Here is a 25,471-nt window from a genome sequence, read left to right on the forward strand (position 1 = left end):
TGAAGTAATGTTTTACTACTGGAGTTTTTGGTGAAGATATCTAAGCGTTGTCAATAAAAAAATATTGTAAGTAATAAGTAGCGGTGGAATATGGATGTAATATGCACTTTAACCAAGTATATTTTTTCGATATATATTATTATTATTTTTCCATTTAATTTAACTAAAATGTGGAAAAACATGGAATCAAGGAGAAACGTTTATATAACGTCAGTACAGCATTTTTTTCAAACGTTTTTTTATTCATTTTAGTGTATTTATAAAATTTTTTCCACATTACAATGTATCATTTATAGAACACAAATTTCAATTATTATTACATAAATAATTAGATATATTGTGTCGAAATTTAATCATATGTATAGGAAATTTGTTTACTTGTATTATATTCGAATATAAAAAAATCCGTCAATAAATTCGCATTTTAATTAATAATGACAATTTTTTTTACTATCCAGTATTTAATCGTTCATTAAATATTTTACAATCAAAAATTAAAAATAACTTTTCATTATGAACTATGTACCTGCTATATTGTTTAGTAACGAAAATGTATACTTTTTATTTGAAAATGATGCGGAATGCATCTAAACACGTGTCACAAAAGCTTTTAGGAAATGGTGTTATTTACCTAGTAAAACAGCCTGCCAAATTAATTAATGATTTTTTTTATTTCTTTTAATTCCAAATACATACATATTTTTAGTTTTGGCAACGGTTGTCAGCATCTGGCAGGACAATTAACGTCTATATTGATATCCTTAACATCGAATCACAGGTTAGTATCATGTGATCGCTATTAACGATATATTCTGTATCGAAACTCGAAACGAAACTCCGCGTTAAAAAATTTTAAAATATTTTCATTGTTATTCATTAAAGTTTACATTATTTTTTTATAAATAACGTGCTAAGATGACGTGGGAACGAACCTTCCAGATGGAACAAATTAAATTAGTAAAATATGTCCGAATTTTGGGTATAAACAATACGAAATCTATATTAAAACTTGTGATCCTTTATAGATTATATACATATATATATATATATATATATATATATATATATATATATATATATATATATATATATATATATATATATATATATATATATATATATATATATATATATATATATATATATATTACTATTTGATTCACAGAGTGTACGTACGAGATACTCGTACATACTCATTAGAAAAAAAATCTAGTTATAAATACTTTAACCCTTTCCTAGAAATTTTTATTGCAAGTAAATAAATGACATTTTATATTTTCTAACAAAATAATACGCATTCCTTAGATTACGTAATCTTGGTCAGGTTATCGATTTATTTATCTCAGATTTTTTGTTTGATTTGCTTCGTGATGTAAGAAATACAGATACAGTATTGAAATCTGTTTTCTTTGTGATATCGATTTGCAAATAAATGTTATCACAAAACGCATAAAGATTTTTAGATTAAATAAATGTGTTTTTAGATTATATTACAGCAAAGTTCAAAACATAGTTTTATGTTATTTATGAATCGTATACTTTTACAATAATCGTTATTTTATATTTGACACATCTTTATAAGAATGCTGTATATTGAAACTTTTATTGTCATATTCATCGTTCCTCAAATGACAATATAACAACTTAATCAAGATACATCGATTGTACATCAATTCGAAAATGTTTTAAAATTTATACTTGTTGAAATCAAATTATGACATGTATTACACAACAATATTTTTAATATTAAACCCTCTTACTCATGATTAGCAATTGCCAATTAATCTGACATATATGGATTATGGGTATTAACATTGTCAGTTTCAAAGGTCCATAATTAATGATTGTCAAACGAATGCTTATCACGTGGCTTGTAACAAATTAAGGACTCATCACTGTTATATCTTATAAGAAAAGATAACGCAGTACCCATTCCTTTACAATTTTCCGCCAACCAGCGCAATCAATTCAGTATTAATTGAAATCTCTCAGAATACGCGTACAAAATGTATCGCTCCGAATGTATGAACGAATATTGCGCGCGTCCCGGTAAAAAATTCTTTAGATGATATCTCGCTACGGGGAAAAGTCGTTACGTTTGTTTTGTTATTTTTCTGATTTAAATTTTGTGTAACAGGTGAATATCTATTGGGCCACGGTCGTAATAAAATGGTGTATAAAAAATTGAGTGACCTCACGAAGGCTGGGAAAATCAACCATGACAAAAGTGTCGCCAATGTCGATGGTAGGACCCAAGGTAAGGTGGTGCTTTGTTTCGTGTTTCAGTCGATTACATTTCATTCGGCGTGCCTATATTCCGTGCCGTGTCGTGACCCTACCACAAACGAGATCATGTTGAATGCTCGTTTAACATGATCAACATTTAATTAGTTGAGAATGCTAACGTTTAAAGGTGTATCATTCTTCATATTATTTTTTGATATCTCATCAAAGATGAAGAAGAATATGGAAGTCTGGGAATTTACGGGGCTGACGACCGTCATAGGCTGGTTTAAGTGATCATAAATGAAAAATGATATTTTCTGTTGTTTATCATGTGTGTGATTATAATCCAGGATTCGGACCTCACATACTAATAAAAGAGTTTCTGCTCAATAAAAAGCTTCTTTTCATCTCACCAATAGATGTCTGTAGTGAAGTTCTAGTGATTCAAGAACAATGTTTCAAAATGGGTTCATATATATAGAACTTCCAAGAATTTCGGTAGCGTGGTTGTCAATAATGGGTAGAATTGGTGAATGTTACACGTGTGTAAAGTGATCACTTAAACCAGCCTATGACGGTCCTTGGCTCCGTAAATGCCCAGACTTACATATTCATTAAAATTGACAAATATGACATATGTTATAGTTACAAATATCGTAGAATGCAAAATAAATAATAGTACAAAATATCTTAAATTTTACTCATTATTGACAACCATATAGTTGTTCTATATATTTATAATTTAGAAGTTCTATATACTTATATGAACCAATTTTGAAACATTATTCTTGAATTACTAGAATTTCACCAGAGACATCTATTGGTGAGATGAAAAGAAGCTTTTTACTACGCAGAAACTCTTTTTCTTATTATTTTTATATTCTTCTTCATCTTTGATGAGATGTCAAAAAATGATATGAAAAATACTCCTATAATTGGAGATAATCCAGATTCGTGAACAAGTATTTGGACACACTCAAAATGTTGTATCATTCTTCCCTTTTTTGTGAAAGATGACGGAAGTCTGAGCATCCCATGACTTAAAACCCGAGTTGTCTCAACTTTATATGAATCATCTATCGTTTATTTTTTTATATGGAAGTCTGAGCATCCCAGGGGTTAAAACCCGACATTTGGCTGGCTTGAGCAATCACTTTATACACTTCGCTCACTCCTTTCAAGAACGTCATAAATCATAAAACTTGATTTTTCAGGAGAACGTTTTTAAAGTTTAAAAATATAATACAATGTATTAAAAATAAATATCAAGCCACTTATTGAACTTTTTACTTTGCAACACATCTTTTTAAGTAAAACCTGAAGGTTTTTTGTCCATTTGAAAAATATCAAGTATATTTTAAAAATAATTAAACAATACCTTTTCTTCAAAATGCAAAAACAACACTTTCTGCCCTGTAGCGGGTAAATATTAAGTTAAAAATATGCCTCTTTTGTTGGGATATAGTACATTTTCCGGGCATTCCGAAAACATGCACAACTGAAAATTGACGATTTTTGATTTATGACGTTCTTGAAAGGAGTGAGTGACTTGTGTAACTTTCACCACTTTGCTCATTATTGAACATCCATATTGCATTAATTCATTTATTTATTGATTTGTCGTTTAATTTATAGAACTCCATTTCAATTTACGTATTAATTTGAAATCAAACACAGATTTTTTGAGTCTACTAAGTTGTATTTTATTAACAAAAAAACACGTAAAAAATAATATTGTGACCATTGTTTCGCCTTGTTAGGGCATTATCAAACGAACCAAAAATTGTTTGATAATGCCCTAACAAGGCGAAACAATTGTCACAATATTATTTTTTCATGTGTTATTTATTAATAAAATACAACTTAGTAGGCTCAAAAAATGTATGTTTGATTTCAAATTAATACATAAATTGCATTAATACCTTAAAACCTGTAGGTATATATGCAATGAACGTGGAACCTTTCACATGTCGGTACGGTTTTCGATACATTTATAAATATGACCAATTGTAGCGCCATCAATTGAGCAATTGGGGAAGTACTAGCTTAATCCGCTTGAATAATTAATTAATCAATGATTAAAATTTAATTTTACTTAATTGTATTACATGCTTTATCTACAGTTGTGAACAGATTTTAAAATTATTTTAGCTATTTAATATTTAACAGTTATAAAAAACATTACAATTTAATTTATTTACTGGACATTCCCACTTATAACATATCTTACACTAGTTCCGCTGTGCATCTCCAAAAAAATAGACTAAGCTCTTGTGCTTGGAGAGGGACTTACACTCAATGTTTATTGATTGTACTTATTAATATTTTTTTGTATTAATATTTATTTTGTGTGTTTTTTTTTAAGTCAACATGTTAAATATGCATTTATTTTATATAATTTTTTTTAAATCTGTAGAGAGTTTATTAAAATATTTTCTTTCCAAATATTTGAAGTTTAGTTGAAATTTCATCATTGAACTGAAATAAATTTATTGACATCTTCACACGTCTTTCTAAACCGATTGACAAATATATATTGTATATAAGCATATTCATTATAGGACCATTTTTGCAATGATCTCTCCAATCGTTACAAGATGCACGCCTAGTCGAATGACTAATGACGATGACCAATCTAGAAATTTAAACTAATTAACACTCCAGCTATAGAGCAGACATGATAAGTTTGATCAAATTGAAGAAACAATTATAGGAACACCTGATATAGGTCCTCAGACAATCCCTGCTATGATAGGCAGAAAGAATCGAACGCCACACTAATATGTCTTTGCAAATAATCTTTGCCTCTGCCATATTCATGTATCTCCTCATACATACTCGCCGATTATTCTGACTTTTGACGTGACCATTTTCAAGTTTTGAAAATACTTGATCATGCCAAGTTTTCGTTGATTTTCCTAAGCTTCTATTACCAACCATATTCGCCTCATATTATTTCTTCATTGCTCCTGTTCTCTTATACGGCTGTGAAACATGGTACCTTACAAGGGCCCAGAGCAGCCGTGTACTAAGCTTTGAGAATAGGTGTCTGCGGAGAATTTTAGGAGTACGGTGGTTTGTCTTTGTGAGGAATGAAGAGATAAGGCGTAGGACGCAGCAAATCTCGGTCACAACTGTCGTCAAGAAAAAGCGATTCAGTTAGCTTGGCCATGTACTCCGCATGCCTCCTGAGAGCCTTAATCAAGCTTGCCTATTTTACAAGGCATCAGGTGCGCGCCGCCCAGGACGACCACTGCTGACAATTCGTCGGCAGTTCTCGTCAGAGCTTCGGGACGCGGATCTGACTTGGGAGGATACAAGGGAGCCGGCAGCCGACAGAAAAGCCTAGAATAGTTAGTGGACTCCATATGATCCACCTAGGGAGCGGATATGGTTTAATAATAATTATTATTTCTTCACTCGTTTGATTCACGTGACCAAACCACATCAAAACACTCTTCTCAAATGATCGATAATGCTTATCTTAGTCTTGCAATCTTTCCATTTGAACATCAATCATACATTGTTTTGCCGCACATAACATAGGTTACACAGTTTTATTGCAAATAGATTTCAGTTTCCAATGCATTGTATGTGATATGTAGAGTCATGTGACTGATTTATAATGTGATTTCATTAAGGTGCATAGTTGCTTATATTTAAACAATTTTTATACCCTTTATTACCGTTATATTGCATGATAAGAACGAATTAACGATAACAGTACTTACTTTGAGGATTAATGAGTATATTTAATAATTATACTTTGCAATCATTATTTTTTTATATTGTGTAAATCTACGTAAGATAAATAAGATTTTAGCAATTAATCCTATTGCTTTGGATACAATTGTACATTTTTATAATTTAGTTTATGTGTGGTTATTTTTGCCTATTTTTGATGTATTTTTTAAAGAAAAACTGTAAGACAGCTTAAAAGTCTACTACCCTTTTAATAAAATAAACCATCTCATTAAAAAAACGTTTTTAACTACCATCATCTAACCATGTACAGATAGCGATTATTTGAAACAAGATTTCAATTAATATCTAAACATGAACAAAGAAGTCCATTGAAATAGGAATTTGGAAGTCTGGGTATTTACAGGGTTTACGATCGTAGTATCCTGTAAATAGATCGTAAGCCCTGCAAATGGCCAGACAGTTATATTACCATTTCAATAGACTTCATTATCTGTGTGGAGATAACAATAAAAGTCTTATAAAAAGAATCAAGTGTCGGGTTGTGGTCCCGTGGTTAGTGTCGCAGACTCTTGAGTTTCTGGGTTCGAACCCACTCTACCAATATTTGATAACTATTTTTAATAATGACCCGCTTAAACCCACAAACATATTATGAAATTTATGTCTTCTTGTAAATAATAAAACACAAATATTTAAATTAAAAAAATCTAAATACTTAACTCTTTAGTGGATTAAATCCAGCATCTGAGAAAAAATTTACAGTATAAATATCTATTATTTAGAGATTGGTCCTTTTTTTAATCATCATAAAAATAAGCATATATCGCTAACTCCGTTCAACATATTTTAACGTCATATTTCAAAAATCGTCAATGTTCAGTTGTGCATGCTTTCAGAATACCCAGAAAGTTTACTGTATCCCAGCAAAAGTGGCATATTTTAAACTTAATATGTACCCGCTATAGGGCAGAAAGTGTTGTTTTTGTATTTTGAAGAAAATGTATACTTTAATTATTTTTTTAAATATACTAAATATTTTTCAAACGGAGAAAAAAACATTCAGGTTTTACCTAAAAAGATCTGTTGCACAGTAAAAAGTTCAATAAGTGGCTTGATATTTATTTTTAATACATTTTATTACATTTTTGAACTTTAAAAACGATCTCCAGAAAAATTAAGTTTTTTTTATGTATGACGTTGTTGAAAGGAGTGAGCGATATGTAGTTTAATTATTATATTTATTTTAAAAAAATGCATTTAGTTTTAAGATTAATGATAAATCTATAGGAATCACTACACTAGTTCTTACAACTACGTAGCCTCTAGGGTTGTTTTTTCAAGTGTATACGAGTATGTATACTTTGTTGCCTTAAATATGTATAAAGAAACGATATACGCTTAGAGTATTGTGGTATGAAAGGCGAAATATTTTCATACGTACAATTAACTGATATTTTCAAGTGAAGTTTCAGACTTCGTGGTCCCATTCTTGAGGACCTGAAATATAGTATGCTTGGCCCTGAGTAGGTACACAAAATACGCATTATCCCAATGACAAACAATGTCAGTAAGGTCGACAATCCGTTATACCCATTTTAAAATAGCAATCATCATATTTTTACGAACCCTTTTAAAATTATGGGTTCTCTACGTCAACTTACTTGTACCTTGCCAGGGTTGTGTATGCGTCGGTGATTAAAAAATAATTAAACTTCTGTATAATATGAAGTAATAAATACTATATTATTAAAAATAAATAAAATAACTGCTTTTACATTGGAACGCAAAAAGATATATCGCTCACTCCTTTCAACAACGTCATATATCAAAAAAACTTGATTTTTCAGGAGATCGTTTTTAAAGTTGAAGAACATAATGAAATGTATTAAAAATAAATATCAAGCCACTTATTTAACTTTTTACTGTGCAACAGATCTTTTGATGTAAAATCTGAAGGTTTTTTCTCCATTTGAAAAATATTTAGTATATTTAAAAAAATAATTTAAAAATACCTTTTCTTCAAAATGCAAAAATAACATTTTTTGCCCTGTAACGGGTAAATATTAAGTTGAAAATATGCCGCTTTTGCTGGGATATAGTATATTTTTGGGCATTCCGAAAACATGCACAACTGAAAATTGACGATTTTTGATATAAGACGTTGTTGAAAGGAGTGAGCGATATGATAGAAATATTTGATTGAGATGATAGGAATAGTTAATGACATGTACCTTTCGTTCACAATCTTTGGGTGTGCTGCACATTTACACATCATTCACTTATACTGAATTTATTCCGTATGTAATGTATTCATATTAAGGTTTTTATTGATATCTCTAATTTGTAAAGATAAAGAAGTCTATATATTAAAAGGCCTTTCGACCTGTCATTGACTAGTGGAATTGATCACTTTATACACTGTGTAGTATTCACCACTCTACCCATCATTGGCAACCTACTAAAATTACTCAAATTTCAAATGGTAGTATGTGTACTCAAATTAAAAACTTCATTTTTATTTTTCGGTGACTCTTTATCCACTAACCAGCCAATGACAAGTCGTAAGCCCTGCAAACATAAAGGTTTTCATATTTCGAATTCAATAGACTTCTTCATCTATACATTTTGACATATGAAGAAGAATATGGAAGTCTGGGTATGTACAGTGCTTATTACCTGTCATAGGGTAGTTAAGTGATCACATTACACACATGTAATATTCTACCCACGATTGACAACCACACTATTCAATTTTTGTTCTGTGAGAACTCAAACAAGAAGCACCATGAGATTTATGATATATGTTTGAGTCCCAAAAATTTCTTTCAATTTCTGTTCTAGCACATTTTTTGGCAACCCTGTTTCCATCATTATAATGCAAGTAGCTTGTTTGATTGATGTTATCTTGTATGGCTAATGTGTATCGTTCTTGTTGCAGGGATGGCGACCGACGGGTCGACAACGGACATCACGGGACTGCTCAATGATACTGGTTAGTAATTTTGTAATCAACTGCCATAATCTTTCAATAAACAGTACAACTTAGTGACAGGTCTCTGTACAATATAGAATGGACTATCGTCGCGCAGCTCTTTCAATTCAGCGCTAAAAATATGTAACCTGAGAACGTTTGAAATGTCGTTTTTAATCGTATATTTTATTGTACCTTGACTTTTTGTTATTAAATTGTTTTTATATTTTTTTATTGGTTTTATAACAACTAATACAAAAATGTGATTTACCTAATAAAACCGTTTTGTAATAAACTTTGAATGAATTTTCATGAAAGTTCGAGCTAATTAAGTGTTTAATTTTTTTTATACAGTGTACGTATACTGTACAGTACAACCACTTTATTGGAAGATTTCCCAAGTCGAACCACAAAAGTCACAATAAAATACGGCGCACAATCTTTAAAATTATGTCGTGATTATTAATATTATATCTCTGAATGTACGATATTGTATCGAATTGTTCATTCTCGATGGAATTTTATAAATTTTATTGAATGAACACGTGAATGGATAGTTGATGTACATTTTCCTCCTAAAAATAGTGCTTTTCTAATATATTTGATCATTCTCTTAAAATTTTGAAGAAAATTAATTAAAGTCATTATTTTTTCGATTCATTCGGTAGAGTCTTTGGTGTTGTCTTTCTATTTGAAAATTAAGTTAATTAAGAAAATACCAGTTATTTTATTTTGACACACGCGTCTAAGCAATCAACATTTTTTTTTAACACCGTATGGGTAGAGAGTTTGGGACATTGAAATATCCATCTTTGTATACGAACCCCCCTAAGAACTTCAAATCTTTTTATTTCCTGGCTTCATCCTTATCCAACTTATCGTCTTTGTAGACTGTCGGTGTCAGCTCTCCTCGTCCTTAGGTTGTAGGTCTTTTTGCCATGGACAACGTCACCTAGGCCATGCCTTCGAATCATATTATCTTTCTGTAGCATCCATGATTTTTTTGGTCTTCTAGGAAGATCTATGGCGATTGCCTGGTTCACAATATATTCAGGTTCTCTACGTCATATGCCATCTCGATTGCTATTCCTCTACCTTACTTCTTCCTTCAACGTCCCAAAGCAACAACTCTAAAATTTAGACAAAGTTTCTCATGTGGTATTTGATATTGATGCAGAATGCATCGGAATACGTGTCAAAAAAGATTTTGGATTTTGAGAAATAGTGGTACGTACTAAGTAAAATTTCTTTTAGGATATAGTAATATTTTGACTGTAGTTTTTTTTACCATTTTTTTAAAATGAATTTGTAAAAAATATGTCATTTCTAATATGGATTTTAAATTAATATATTCCATATAAAATGTTCTCACCGATCTTTTTGGCAAAGGTATTCATCCAAGCAATAAATCATAATTTGCGATGTAAAATCAAAGGAATTGAGTTTTTTTTGTTGTTGTTATTAAACACAATAAATCTTATCCAAATTATACATCTCTGATCGGAGATAACATTGGAATGATTGAGGTATCGGGTACTTAAAAGGATGAAACTCGAGAGAGCGATTTAATATTCTACACACACCCACTGGGTTTTTATTAGCTGCCGAAAACTGATAAAACGTTAAGTGTCTTTTAGTGTTTCGTTCTGTAACTTGGTCTAAAACATGATAGAAAGAAGTATTTAATCAGTTTAATAAATATATTTTAATTACAATTTGACATCTCAAGATAGATGAGGAAGAATATAGAGTTTGGGAATTTGCAAGGTTTATGACCTGTCATAGTCTGGTTAACTGATCACTTTACACACGTGCAATATTTACCATTCTACCCATGATTGAAAACCTAGTTTTGTGAACAAGTATTCGGACACACTCAAAATGTTGTGAATAGTCTCTCATTGCATTAAAAAACATGTACATATTTATTTAATTATAAAATTTTTCTTTTTAATTCTTCTTCATGCTGTGGGTCTTGGGGCATTTTTTAAAAAGGGATTAACCTCCTGCGATGTCGATTCAAAGCTGTTCATCTCTGCCCGGTAGTCGTCTACATCGGGTTTGGCCGTTGAATGTTTGGTATTCTGGATGGTTCCATTCTCCTCACATGCTCATACCATTGTCGTTTTTGTTGCCTCCGCCACCCAAAGACATCTTCGATTTAGCATATTCCTCTTATCCAGGAGTTCCTTATTCTATCTCGTAGACTCTAGTCAGATACACTAAGAAAAGAAATTAAAATCTCGCACTGAGTGGTCATTGATAAATGGGTTTTATTTCAAATAAAATTGGTAATATTGTTTGATTTATGTGTCTTAATTAAAAAAAAATTAAAAAAAATTAATTTTGTCCGCCTCCGTAGTGTAATGGTCAGCATGCTCGGCTACCGTTCTGGAGGTCCCGGGTTCGATTCCCAAGGGGGGTAAAATAAATATTAGTGATTTTTTCACTGTCATATTTATTCAATATTACCCTGGACTGGTACCTGAAGCGGAGGGCTGATCACCTTTCCTTCATGTGTAAACGATCAAGATAACATTGCGTTTATATGACGCAGTGCCCTATGCACCATTGGGGTGCGGATAAGGGTTTTATTATTATTATTATTATTAATTAAAAAATTTCAAAATATTTATTACTATACATATATTTTTTTTTTGTTGGCACAATGTGTGTTTCGTTCTCAAATGTGATCGTAGTAATATTTTTTTTCACAACTACCCTGATTGTACTTTCTGATTACCTCTGCGTTCATATTATTTATAATACTTCACAAAAATCAATAAGTATGAAATTCATTGTTATATTTTTTTTCTAATGTCTGTAAGCGGCCCTTGGGAAAATTTTTAGTTATCGATGATGCCTATATGATTATTTGAATGTTAAATCTATAAAACTTGCTTTATTACGATGAATGGATAGGAAGTCAACAAGACATTTATATAGTATTTTTTGTGATGTATCGAATAAAATAATAATACATCTAGGTTAATCAATTAACAATGAATGATTTATTTTCAAATAGTGTCAAGGTAATAGAGATAAAAATAATACATTTCAGACTTACAGATTATTTTCATGATTTAAAAAAAAAATAACAATAATAAAAACGTTAAAATTATATATAATGTTTAAAGTTCTTTTTAAAATAGTACAAAGACTATGTTTGATTTCTTCAGAGATGTCTTAAATTTTAAATTGATTAAAAAAAAAATTCAATCTTATATGTTTATATCCGATATTTATACAGTTAAAAATACCTTCTGTTGTGCATAACCATTTAATTAAGTTATTCATAATAACGATAGATGGCGTTACAGATTGCATCGAGAACCTGTTTGAAGTCCATCTAAATAAATATTACCGTGATTCATAGATGGCGCTATATGAACCCTGAATGGTGCAGTTCCGCACTATATTCATTTTTACTTGGCATTAATGACGTATTTAGGTTCGCGTCTGTTCTCGTATGTTTTGGTTTGAATCTTGACTAAAAACTACTTTTATTTTTTTAAATTGCATACACTTGGTGAAGTTAATTTATAGTAAAATCGAAAGATGGCGTTAATAAATTGGCAACAACCGTTTTCGAATTTCTTTCGGTATATCCAATTTCTTAGAGCTAGCTATATTGAATAATTGTTTTTATTAATTTGAATATAAAACACGCCTTTTATTTTATGACATTAAACAACATTTTTAAAAGTAAACTTCTACATAGATTAGTGGACATATTTTTTAGCTCACAGATTTATGCTTATCTAGCTAAAAGTTATATTAAGCACCTACCAAGTAAAGGTGTTTTTATTTTTTATTATGAATGGAAATATAATTTTATTTTTAGATGATATCAACTCAAAAAATAATAAAATATCTCCTAAACCTAGATATTGAATAAGATTCTAAAAACTAGTAATCTCTTGTTCAAAATAATTTAGGAAATAGAATATCTGAAATAACCCTTAAAAATCGTTTATTAAAAAAAATAATAAGCCGAGAATTTTAAATAAAATGAAAATAAATAAAAAATACGAAAATAAATATTAAAAAAAAAACATAAATAAAAAATCATTATACAAATACAAAACTTAAATTAGAGGCCGCTAATGCCGATTCATTTTGATCTCACGTGACGTCATTTGTTACCACGAAGAGACAACCTTTTTTGGCCTGATGACCTACCTTTGTTATTGGCCCGAAGGGCCTACCTCTGTTGACCCAAATCTTTTTCGGCCCGAAAGGTTTTCTTGTTTTTTTAGCCAAAGAGCCAATGGTCTGCGATATTTAGGCTGTCTATTTATCGGAAATAAAAAGGAACTTATTTTCAATACTATTTATATAAAATAATATAAAATATCCGAATCTCGTTCGACTTCGGGTAGAAAGATGTTTAAAATACTCTATCTTTGTAACTTCTTTTTACTTTGTATTTTTGTGTACACAAAAATAACTATTTACGCATACGTATGCTTTGATAAAAATAAGTTAAGACGATAGTGATATTCGATTCATGGTCATGTATTATTTCAATACATATTTATATATTTGCAGGGGACAAATTGTGGACAACAATTGGTTACTCGTACTCCAAGTCAAGCAATTTTTTTTATTGAACAAGACGAGTAATATAATAAGGAAAAAACTAATAAATAAAAACTAACTATCATGCCGCTACCCCTCAGGGGCAGGTAAAGAAAATAGAACGCCACACCGCTCCAAATGAACATTTTATTCCAGAACAAATTTTGTAGTTACACGGGGTTTAAATTCATGATGACATGTCGCTCACTCCTTTCAACAACGTCATATATCCAAAATCGTAAATTTTCAGTTGTGCATGTTTTTGGAATGCCCAGAAAATGTACTTTATCCCAGCAAAAGCGGCATATTTTTAACTTAATATTTACCCGCTACAGGGCAGAAAGTGTTGTTTTTGCATTTTGATGAAAAGGTATTGTTTAATTAACTACTAACTAACTAACCATCACGCCGCTTCCCCACAGGGGTAGGCAGAGAGAATAGAGCGCCACACCACTCTGTCCTTGCAAACATTCTTCGCCTCTTCCACGTTCATGCATCTCCTCATACATACCCGCCGATTGTTACTACTCCTAACCTGACCACTTTCAAGTATTTGGCATACCTGATCGTGCCATGTTTTTCTCGGTCTTCCTCCGCTTCTTTTCCCACTAACATTCGCTTCATAAATTTGTTTTACCGTTCTTTCCTCACTCATTCGTTCTATATGTCCAAACCATCTCAACACACCTTTCTTAATTTTATCGATAATGCTTATCTGAGCTTTGCATTCCTTCTAATTACTTTTTTAAAATATACCTAATATTTTTAAAATGGAGAAAAAACATTCAGGTTTTACCTCAAAAGATCTGTTGCACAGTAAAAAGTTCAATAAGCTGATTTATATTTATTTTTAATACATTTTATTCTATTTTTAAACTTTAAAAACGATCTCCTGAAAAATCAAGTTTGTTGATATTTGACATTCTTGAAAGGAGTGAGCGATGTGTCGATAATAAGCGCCCGTATTTTACGCGTTTGCTACTTTGCCCAATTTAGGCATCTGCGTCAATCAGCGTCGGCTGAAGAGATATATGGAAAATCCACATCTAACATATCCAAAGAAATACCCACTAGTAATTATAGGAATCCGCCAGCTAAACTGGAAAAAATATCCAGGTAGGTACCAACAAAAAGATTCGATTCGAGTCATCGGAATCCCCACTTCCATAGAAAAGAAACCAGTTATTTTTTTCATTGATTATGGCGTTGTAAACATTGTATTGTTTGGGAAAAAATTGGTAATAATATGGATATTAAACTTTTTAACGTACGAATATTTAGGTATATCCAGATCACCATCTGGATATGATTGATAATAAATGACAGATTAATTTTAAAAAAATTAGCGTTACTTTTTTTATTTATTTTTTATTTTAGATACATTGATACATTTATTTTAACATTTTATTAATAACATATATGTATTTCGGCTTTTTAGGTATAGCCTGTGTTGAGCCTAAATACTTATATGTTAATACCATAAAGTTTTTTTTTAATTTGTAGATTTTATGCTTACGTAACTTTTTCCTAAGTAACATATTTACTATTACTTAAATTTGAAGCAATAAATTTGTGATTTTCCATTTTATACTTAAATTTAAGTTTGTTTTAAAATCAATATAAATATTTTATTATAACTTAATTCTGATATACTGTCTACCGGTTTCGAAACTAACCTCTTCTTTTTCGAAACTGATTAATAATACTTCGCTCATAGCTTCGAAACCGGTAGACGTTATAATTAAGTTTTTGTAAAATATTTATAGTGATTTTAAAACAAAGTTACATTTTAATTATAACATATAACCGTTCAAAGCACATGTTTTTGCTCATATACACTTCTTATTGGGTTAATGGAAAATCTGAATCGGAACTCCGTGCATAGCACTCGTATTACAACGTCTTGTCTCTCCGGAAGTTGACAATTACGATTAAATATAATAATTTGTAATATACCGTAGATATGCATAGAATTTTCATGTGCATAAGCATTGTGCAATTTAATGTGTATTATAAAATAATTAAATAATAAAAAACAATACGGTGATGTAATAGATACTCATGTTATAATTATGTTTATTGATGAATGTTTTTATATTTTTTTCCTGGATGTGTTTTGAAGTATACGATGCTAGTAGCCATCTTGTATTTCAAATCAATCAGGGGTGTGAAAATAAAAATATTTTACACTCTTCAAGGTATGCAAGAATACATTTTAATATAAAAGCAGATAAATAATTACTACATCTCGCCTAACTTTGCAAAATAGTTGTCATTCGAGTTTTGGCTTTTTATGTAAATTTATTGACAATTTTTTCTTGGGGCCATCAAGATTATTATTATTTCGCGAGAATCAGAGAATTTTGAGATAGACGAATAGATAAGATGAATCCTCAAAATACCATGGAAGGACTTTATCTGAAACTGTGTTAAAAAAGCTCTTTAAAGACTGGAAACTCTTGAAAATCATGGATCCAGATGATCAGAATCACATAACAAGAGCTCTTAAGTACAAGCTCATGGTGACCAAGAGAAGATTTTAAGAATTTGAGAAATAATATAGAAATGGCTTTGGTGTTTATCTTGTATTTAGATGACAAAAGTCTGAGACGGATTAAAGGATATTGTTGCTAGTTGCTACCGTGAAAAGGTAATCGCGTACGTTTATAAAAACAAGCATAAAGCAACTTTGAAAAATAAGAAATTTTAAACAAAAATCTGGATTATTATAATCCAGATTTTGTGCACAAGTATTTGGACACACTCAAAATGTTGTAAATAAATTATCTGGTCAAATTATAAGCTTAAATAATAAAAATGAAAATGATATTTTCTCGCGTTTCTCATGTGTGTGATTATAATCCAGAATTCGGACCTCACATGCTAATAAAAGAGTTTCTGCTTGATAAAAAGCTTATTTTCATCTTACCAATAGGTATCTCTAGTGAAGTTCTTGTGATTCAAGAACAATGTTTCAAAATTGGTTCATATACCATAAAAAGAACATCCAAGAATTTGAGTAGTGTGGTTGTCAATAATGGGTAGAATGGGTGAACGTTACACGTGTGTAAAATGATCACTTAAACCAGCCTATAACCGTCGTCACCCCCGTAAATGCCCAGACTTCCATATTCTTCTTCATCTTTGATGAGATGTCAAAAAATAATATAAAAAGAACTTTGTTCAGTGGATGTTTTTTATTATGAAATAACCAGTGTCCTCTTCTGACGTAATGTTTAAAGTACAACATGGTGTCCCATCAGCTCGGATTACCACTCTAACGGGGAATATTATAATCTTCTTATTCGTTCTTACAGCATAAGTGCAATATGGCGGAACAAAGAAATGTCACGGCCGATATTGGCCGACCCTGAAGCCTGGAAGCCCCATCGAAGAGAAACTGCGGTCCATATCACGAAACCACCCTCGATCTTCAATCGAAAACACTAACCTGTTCGATTCGCGAATTCGCGACCTTGGGCGCCGACTCGAAGCGATTGTTGGGTTTTGCAACGGCCATCAGAATGGCAAATCGCGTTTCTAAAATCTACGTGACTTTAACCAGATGTAGGCAGTTTAAATCCGATCTGACTGTAACTGGGAAGTAAAAAAGTTATACTAACATTACCTTCTCAGTTAATTGACGCAATTCGAGTAACTCTCCTATTACAAAGTCATACATTTTCCTAATCGATTTTACCTCTCACTATATAATTAGTTTGGCAATTATATAAGTTTTTAGCATGAGTAATCTAAGGTAATTTAGATAATCATTTAACAAATCATGTCGGCGTACAAATGTTTATGGAAATATGGATATCATTTATCTATATCTTTGAAAAAAATATGAATACATGAAACGTTGGCGAATTTGTATGTATAACTTAGGTTACATTTATTATTAGCTGAAATAATAAAATTTAAACTTTTAAAGGACCCTAAATAAATAGAAGATAAGGACATTGTTCTTATTATAAAATTGCCATATTATTAGAATCTTGTTTTAAATAATAAAATATATTGATGAATAACCATATTCTTCAAACCCTTATCGGAACCCCAATGGTGCATAGGGTACTGCATCATATAAACGCAGTGTTATCTTGATTGTTAACACATGAAGGAAAGGAGATCAGCCAACCCTCCGCTTCAGGTACCAGTCCAGGGTAATATTGAACAAATATAAGAGTGAAAAAATCACATATATTTAAATAAATTCACCATTCATGTTACCATTATATATCATAAATTAAGTATCTTCAAAGTATCTGGTGTTAATTTTCCAATATCTAACTGTCCAATCCGAAAATTCAAAGCCTTACGAAGTTCAAAGTAGTCGAGACATGAATTATTGTCGTATGTATCTTGTATCTTGTAACACATTAAATTATCATATTATACAGATTGACAGCTATTTGCTGAAAACAACTAATAAGGTTTTCTTTGTATTCCACGGCAGATGATTAAATACAGGTGTAGTAATGACTTACGTAATTGTGAAGAAGCCATTTTGTTTTTGCAAAAAACGGCGACAACGACTAATAGGAAATTCTCGAGTAACGTGTAATTATTCCAGCCTTGGATCTTACCTAGCCTATTGAAATGAAAATCACTGCTCTATTGCAAACAGGGTTACCAACTCCACGCAGTTATACTTCCGTGGTAGATTAAAACAAGACAAATAATTGCATATGTATCTTCGTACACTACACACATTGCATATTAAGGAATATTCTGTATAAGATTATCGGAGCTATAAACGAAAAGTCTTTCCCTCGTTTACTCTATGACCCAATTTTCAGTTGATGACGTCAGAGAAACCGTGAACCAATCAGTTCTAATATTTATTGCAAGATATTTATAGTTTCCATCGTATACGTAATTGGATTAGGGAAATGACGTCAAAAGTCGGGTGTCTACGTTCTTAATCCCAAAGGGCTTCCATACTTTAAAATTTCATAGTATTGTGAAATGAGATATTATGCATCTATAATAATCATTCTCATTTGTTTCTTTTGAATATGCTTCTTACCTTATATCTTTTGAAATATTTTCTCGTTTGCTATATTTTCTCATTTGTATTGCATTTGTATTCTCAGTTGTATTTTCTCATTTGTTTCTTTTAAACATGCTTCTTATGTTTTTCTCGCTTGTTTCTTTAAATCATGCTTCTTTCCCTATATTTTTTCTTATTTATTTCTTTAAACATGCATCTTGCCTTACGTGTTATATTTTCTCGTTTGTTACATTTTCTCATTTGTATTACATTTGTATTCTCAATTTAATTTTCTCATTTGTTTTCTTTTAAACATGCTTCTTACCTTATGTTAATTAATTTGTTTTATTTTAATATGGTTTTTACCTTATATTTTTTATATGCCTATTTATTTATTGTTTTAACATTATTTATAAAATGTTAGAAATGGTTGTGTATAACCACTCATCAAGATTTAAGTCTACCGGTTTCAAGACGTATTATTCGTTTCTTCGTCAGGACAATCACTACAAACAACAATACATGCACCTTAGACTAGGTGCATGCTGTTTTGCAATCGTTAGTAGAAATTGGTCCTCGGGTCAACCAAAAACGCATGCGATTAATATTTTGTAAGTATGTAAATAGTTTTATATATACATAGAATGCAAGGAGACTAAAATCACGGTGACTGGTTATATACTAATTCTACAAGCATTTTGTAAAAAAGTAATTTCGACTAACCACAAAGAAAATGCAGTAAATTTAATATTCAAAATAGTATTATTATAATAGAAAATAATGGTTTAAAATATTTCCTTTTTTTTCGGTTTACAATAGAAAACGTAATAGTTTTCTTGCGTGTTTAAAATACTAAGTAGGTACTTGTTTATTACAATAACGTTGTAACGACAAATCGAGTACCTACGGACTTGAGAAAAAGTTGATATTTTGAATTATTTTAAATAATTTTTAACATAACATTTTACTGATAATACTTAACATTTGTCATTAACAAAGAATTTTGTATTACTCAAAATAACAATGCAGTCAACCTTGAATATGATTCCCTTACAAAGAGATGTGTCTTATATCCATTCTCTCTTTTACAAAGTGGTAAAATGACGATGGTTTCAGGTTCAAATATGTTTGATATTTGGTTGAAATTGTACGAAAACGAATAATAAATGTGAAATTACAAATTAATAAACCTTATTTAGAAAATTAATAAATAATCTAATTTTTAATAGATTTGTTTTATGTAACTCATTATTTGTGTGACCCCTGTTTTTATTTCAAAGAAACCGGATTTAATTTTTTTTTAAAAAACGAACGAATTATACTTTTGGTTGGTTGGAATACGTAACTTATGGTATATATAAATATATGTACATTAAAAAAAACATGGCATAAAAACAGTAAACAAATACACGTTTCAAAAAAATAATAATAGTGAAGTCTTGTAGTGACGAAACCATTAATTTCCAATTACATACATAAAGGTAGACTAAAATGATTTTTTTTTAAATATATACATATACTCGTATCACTTCCTTGTTGTGGTTGATCCCCTTTTTGTAATAACAGATGTTTTTGTTTTTTTTTGTTATAAATACGCAGTAGTAGGTAAACGTGCCTACTAATTGAATTTGTCATGTTTACAACAACATAAGTTTAATACTGATGTTTAATATACTTAGATGTATAAGATTTCAATGATTTTTGTTTTTGTTTTGTAAACTATTAGGAAACACGTGTTATGATACATTTAAAAAATATATTTTAAAACATATTACATATGTTAGTCATATACATAATATTTCCGATGAGTAATTTCTATTTCTTATTTTGGGACATGTGATTAAGGTTAACAAGGCTGAAACATAAAAAAAAAGTTTTAAAAAAAGTAAAAAACATATGTAACACAGCGCAAAATATTAAATATAAAACAATAAATGGGCATAGTAAATAGACATATAAAAACATAAAGTGAGAAGCATGTTTAAAAGAAACAAATGAGAAAATATAACTAATCACCAACAAAAATATATTTCCATAATGTATTTTTTCAGTTCATTAATTTTAGATCCCAGATTGGGTTCTATTTTATATAAATATGTGCGGCAGCTGGAAATTTTAAGAAATTGATTCACCGGAATTGCTGGAACGTACATTTCACTCACTCCTTTCAAGAACGTCATAAATCAAAAAACTTGATTTTTCAGGAGAACGTTTTCCAGTTGGATCATCAGGACAACTGATATCTTAGCTTTTCCCACGAGTAGAACAAACTCTAAACAGAGTTCCTATATTTATCGTTCATCTTAATTGGTAACGATGAATATGGGGATTTTTAAATGTTCTACTCGTCAGTCATTGTCAGCGCTGAGATTGCCTACATTATAACTAACCATTTATTACGTGGCGTATCCATAGTTTTATACAATATGTCTTTAACTTGTGGTTTGATATTTCCGTTTTCCCCATTTCCTCTCTTCCTCCCTCTTTTCGCTCTTCCGGGTACTTTCTCAAATTTAAATATGTGGAATTTCGTTACTGGAATAGTATATGTACTTGTTTTGTGTAACTCATTTATGTGAATGACTTTATCGATGTAACTTTTCTGCAATATTCCCAAATTAAATGAAATAATTAAAAAAAAGTTAAAATGGTTTTTACCATACAAAATTTAATTAAAAAATCAATTATACCTTCTTACGTTTACAGAAAGTCGATTGGATGCGAAATAACTAAATTTATAATAAAATCTAATAAAAGCATATCGATCAAAAAATAAATAATGTAGATTGAAAACATCAATGGAAGAATTTATGATTCACGCCATTTTAAATATAAAGTGTTTTGTTATTCTGAGGCAATGTCAGACAAATCAATAAAATGGTAATTATTAATCGAGAAATATTCAATTAAAACCTGATTAAATACGAATTAAATATTCATTAAACTTCGTATCAATACACGTTCTTTGTTTTCATTTTTACTTCTTGATTCCATTATGAAAAATATGTATTTTACCATTCAAATCACATTTATTAAATTAATGGTATTGTATAATCAAATCGTAGCTGTTCAAGTTTTGCAATCAACTTGTTAAAGAAACAAGGGATTTTCTTTTTTTTTGACATCTCAACAAAGATGAAGAAGAATATGGAAATCTTAATATTTACAGGGCTAATGACCTGTCATAGCCTGGTTAAGTGATCTCTTTACACCCGTGCAACATTAATCATTGAGTGTGTCCAAAGACTTGTTCTTAAATCTGGGTTCTCTTTACTTTTTAATTTGAAATAAACACTGTTTTTGTTAATTTTTTATATAATTTTTATACATCCATAAAGAGCTCACTAAATAAAAATATTTCTTGATTCAACATAGAAGAAATAGATTCATGATTGACAACCACACAACTCAATTTTTTGGAACTCCTACATATGTATGTATATTATCATTCTCATGACACTGTACATATGAGTTCACCAGAGCCATCTTCAGAGACTTTTTTTGGATGCATAAAAAAATAACTAAAGAAAAAAGTAGAGAAAATTTTGTGAACATGTATTTGGACACACTCAAAGTGTTGAGTTAATTTTTCCTTAAATATATTTATTGTTAAATACGTGTTTTTGTACTATTTCATGACTAACATTCCTTGTTGTATTGTATATTGTTACTTGGAATATATTTCAGGATTAAAAAGGACTTTATCGGTTAAGCAAATATATTTTGTTCACTTGATATTTTCAATATAACGGTCCATTTCTTAGTATCTACTTATTAACTCTCTCGGGTTATTGATGTTTCATTTTGCGATATGAGTTGACGTCACTGCTTTTTTATCTTGATTTTTTCGTACGAAAGTAATTACAGTTAGCCACAGGAAATCTCTTACTCTTATTGAACTTCCAATATAAAACACTAACGCAATATGCGCGCTTTGAATATTGCGTTAGTGTTCGCTAAAATATAATATATCATAATATTACGCGGTAATCTTCCTCATGAACGCTCCATCAAAATTTGGAAAAAGTTGATTAAAAAATAACTTTTTTATTATACAATATATCTATCATACAGGGGCGTGCATTATATATTGGCAGAAAAACAGTGCCCATCCTAATTTACCCGAGTGGAATAAAAACGTAACCAGTACCTTCCCTAGCTAACTAAGTAGTATTTAGCTTTTCATTAATTGATTTGGCAGTCACTTTGTGGTAAAATCTATCCATTTTTAATTAATGTTGTACTTAGTAAATACCACTATTTCTTCAAACCTACTGTGACACGTGTTTCGATGCATTCAGCATCATTTTCAAACACCGTATGGTACATACTTTATTTGAAAATGATGCGGAATGCATCAAAATACGTGTCACAGTAGATTTTATGAAATAGTGGTATTTACTAAGTAAAACATTAATTTAAAAAAAAGTATTTAGCTTACCTCTACTGCCTACTTAATTAATTTTCCGTGCACGCTACTGTTATCATACTATTTATGTTTCAAACTACAGATGATATGTCAATTGAAGAAAACTATAACCTTCACCAATTCTTAATTGAAGACATTACAGTCAGCCAAAATTTCACATCTATAAAAATTACAACTTACTTACATGCGAAAATAATTAAAAAAAGTGCATATGTACCATAATTCTGAAAAAAAGCAATATTGATGTTCAATAATGAGCATAATGGAAAACGTTACACAAGTGTATAAAGTGATCACTTAAGCCAGCCTAATGCCAAGTTTTAAGCTCTGGGATGGTCAAACATACTTCCATCTCCTTTTGTATTAAAATATAAGAAGCTTCTTTGAGTTGAGACATCTATAGTATACAAAAGTCACTAATGAAAACTGTATACAATAATTTAAATGAATCAATTGGAAATTACTCATCAGGAATATTATATATGTGACTTATGCTTGTGATATGTTATGTAAATAATAATAATAAATAATAAACCCTTATCCGCACCCAATGGTGCATAGGGCACTGCGTCATATAAACGCAGTGTTATCTTGATGGTTTACACATGAAGGAAAGGTGATCAGCCCTCCGCTTCAGGTACCAGTCCAAGGTAATATTGAATAAATATTACAGTAAAAAAGATCACTTTAATTTATTTTACCCCCCCTTGGGAATCGAACCCGGGACCTCCAGAACGGTAGCCGAGCGTGCTGACCGTTACACTACGGAGGCGGACAATAAATAAATAAATATTTAAATAAATAAACAAAATCAATATCTTATAGAAACTGGTATAAAAAAAAGTTTTTCTAAATGCTCCATTCACACTTCTTTACTCCTTCGCGTTCCTATTTCTTTCTATGTTAATTTTTTTTATTGTTTCAAATTCGACTTATTAGGAATGAGCATTTTTATATTGATTTGATGATTTGATGAAAATGGTATTTTCTTGAAAATATTTTTGTCTTCATTTTTCTTTTGACTAACTATGAAATAGCACAAAGATAAAATTTATGACTCATTTATGAAGTGTAATTTATATTTTAATTAGCCATTATCAAAGCAGAACGTGATTCCCGTTATATTTTATCTCATACAATAATTGAATGGCGATATGTTATTAACAGATAAATAAAAAGTAATAATAAACGTTACTTTTCTGACTCATTGACTTTAATATTGTTGATATAGCATAAAAGGAAAATGGTTAATTTTGATAAGATAGGAATATTATTTATAAAACATATGTCATCCTTCATAATATAACTATCCACTGGTATTACTCACATAAAATAATAATACACAAAATAATTAAATAAATCATCTATGCAGGAGCGATCATTATTTATTATAACTTTTAAGTATTGCATTTTGGCTAGGGGTGGAAAGTCATTAAAATACTTTTTCAAAAATCCAACTTTATAAAACTACGACTTCAAAACTCGACTCCAATGCTTTATCATTTACAATTCATATTGCAGTTTATCTCAAATGACCATAAAATTTCAAATTACTTTTTCACAATAGTAGTGGTACTTTGATTTTATTGATTTTTTTTATGATTTTATACTTACTACAGGGAAATCTCAATATGACGAACCTCATTATAACGAATTTTTCAATCTAACATTTAAAAAGTCCTTTGAACTAAATATAGCATTCAATGAACAATATACCTCTACATTACAAACAAAGCACCTCGACGTAACGAAAGTAAGTAAAGTTATATTTAAAAAAAAAACTGCGTATAATCTATTGGTATTACGATGTTCTAACTATATTTCATGACACATACTAGTATGTTTATCGTTTTAACAAGGTTTTAATAAACCATACCCTAGAATTCGTTACACGGACGTCAACAAATAAGAGAGTGAATCTCAATATAACGAGTTTTTATTCATCCAAATCTCTACATAATGAACTTTAGTTTAAAAATCACTCGATATACCGTTTTTTTAAAAACCTCTTAAGGTTTGTTATATCAAGGTTCCTCTGTTTAAATAAATCCCGATAAGGTTTACAAAATATTTCTCCCGAGTAAAAACTATTGTCACGTGTCTGCATATTTAGTTTAAATATTCCTTCAAGCGATTGAACCGAAGTTAATGAAATTTTACACATGTTCGTGAACAACATTTAGACGTTAAAATATTATATGAGTAACATTAGTATTAAAAACACATTAAGGTAATATTATTATGAAAGAAATAAAAATTAGGCAAGAATCGTTAGTGTTTATTAACGCGTCATTTTCTCAGAATATTATTTTTTTCCAAATTATTAAAAACAAAAAATATTCTTTAATTACTTGTTGTATTATGAGTAGGTAGAAGATCTAGCACATCGAAAAAAAAAGTTCGAATATGTTCTTGGATTTATTTATTAAAAATACATCTGTATTTGAAAAAAAAAGTTTAATGAGCAAAAACATAGTAAGGATTTAAAAAACTGGGCAAGAATCAAGTGATTGCCATATTTATGCGTCATTATCTCTGTAGATGTTTACAAACTATTACTAAC

At 30.0% G+C, this 25,471-nt stretch overlaps 1 protein-coding gene across 2 annotated transcripts in view; it reads left to right on the forward strand.

Moving 5' to 3' along the window:
• The window catches only part of LOC148308483 (uncharacterized), a 237,574-nt gene that overhangs the window by 59,648 nt on the left and 152,455 nt on the right, over positions 1-25,471 (forward strand). The window contains exons 1-3 of one of the 2 annotated variants that reach the window (XM_088261630.1): positions 782-979; positions 2,138-2,257; positions 8,870-8,923. In XM_088261630.1, the coding sequence (XP_088117756.1) occupies positions 916-979; positions 2,138-2,257; positions 8,870-8,923 (238 nt within the window). In that variant the 5' untranslated portion in view covers positions 782-915. Of the gene's footprint in view, positions 1-781; positions 980-2,137; positions 2,258-8,869; positions 8,924-25,471 lie in introns of those variants that run through there. The other variant, XM_088261631.1, reaches the window with a different exon arrangement.

The sequence above is a fragment of the Brachycentrus maculatus genome, unplaced genomic scaffold, assembly GCF_059751285.1.
Source record: "Brachycentrus maculatus isolate JH-2025_06_01 unplaced genomic scaffold, ASM5975128v1 h1tg000162l, whole genome shotgun sequence".
Classification (NCBI taxonomy): Eukaryota; Metazoa; Arthropoda; class Insecta; order Trichoptera; family Brachycentridae; genus Brachycentrus; species Brachycentrus maculatus.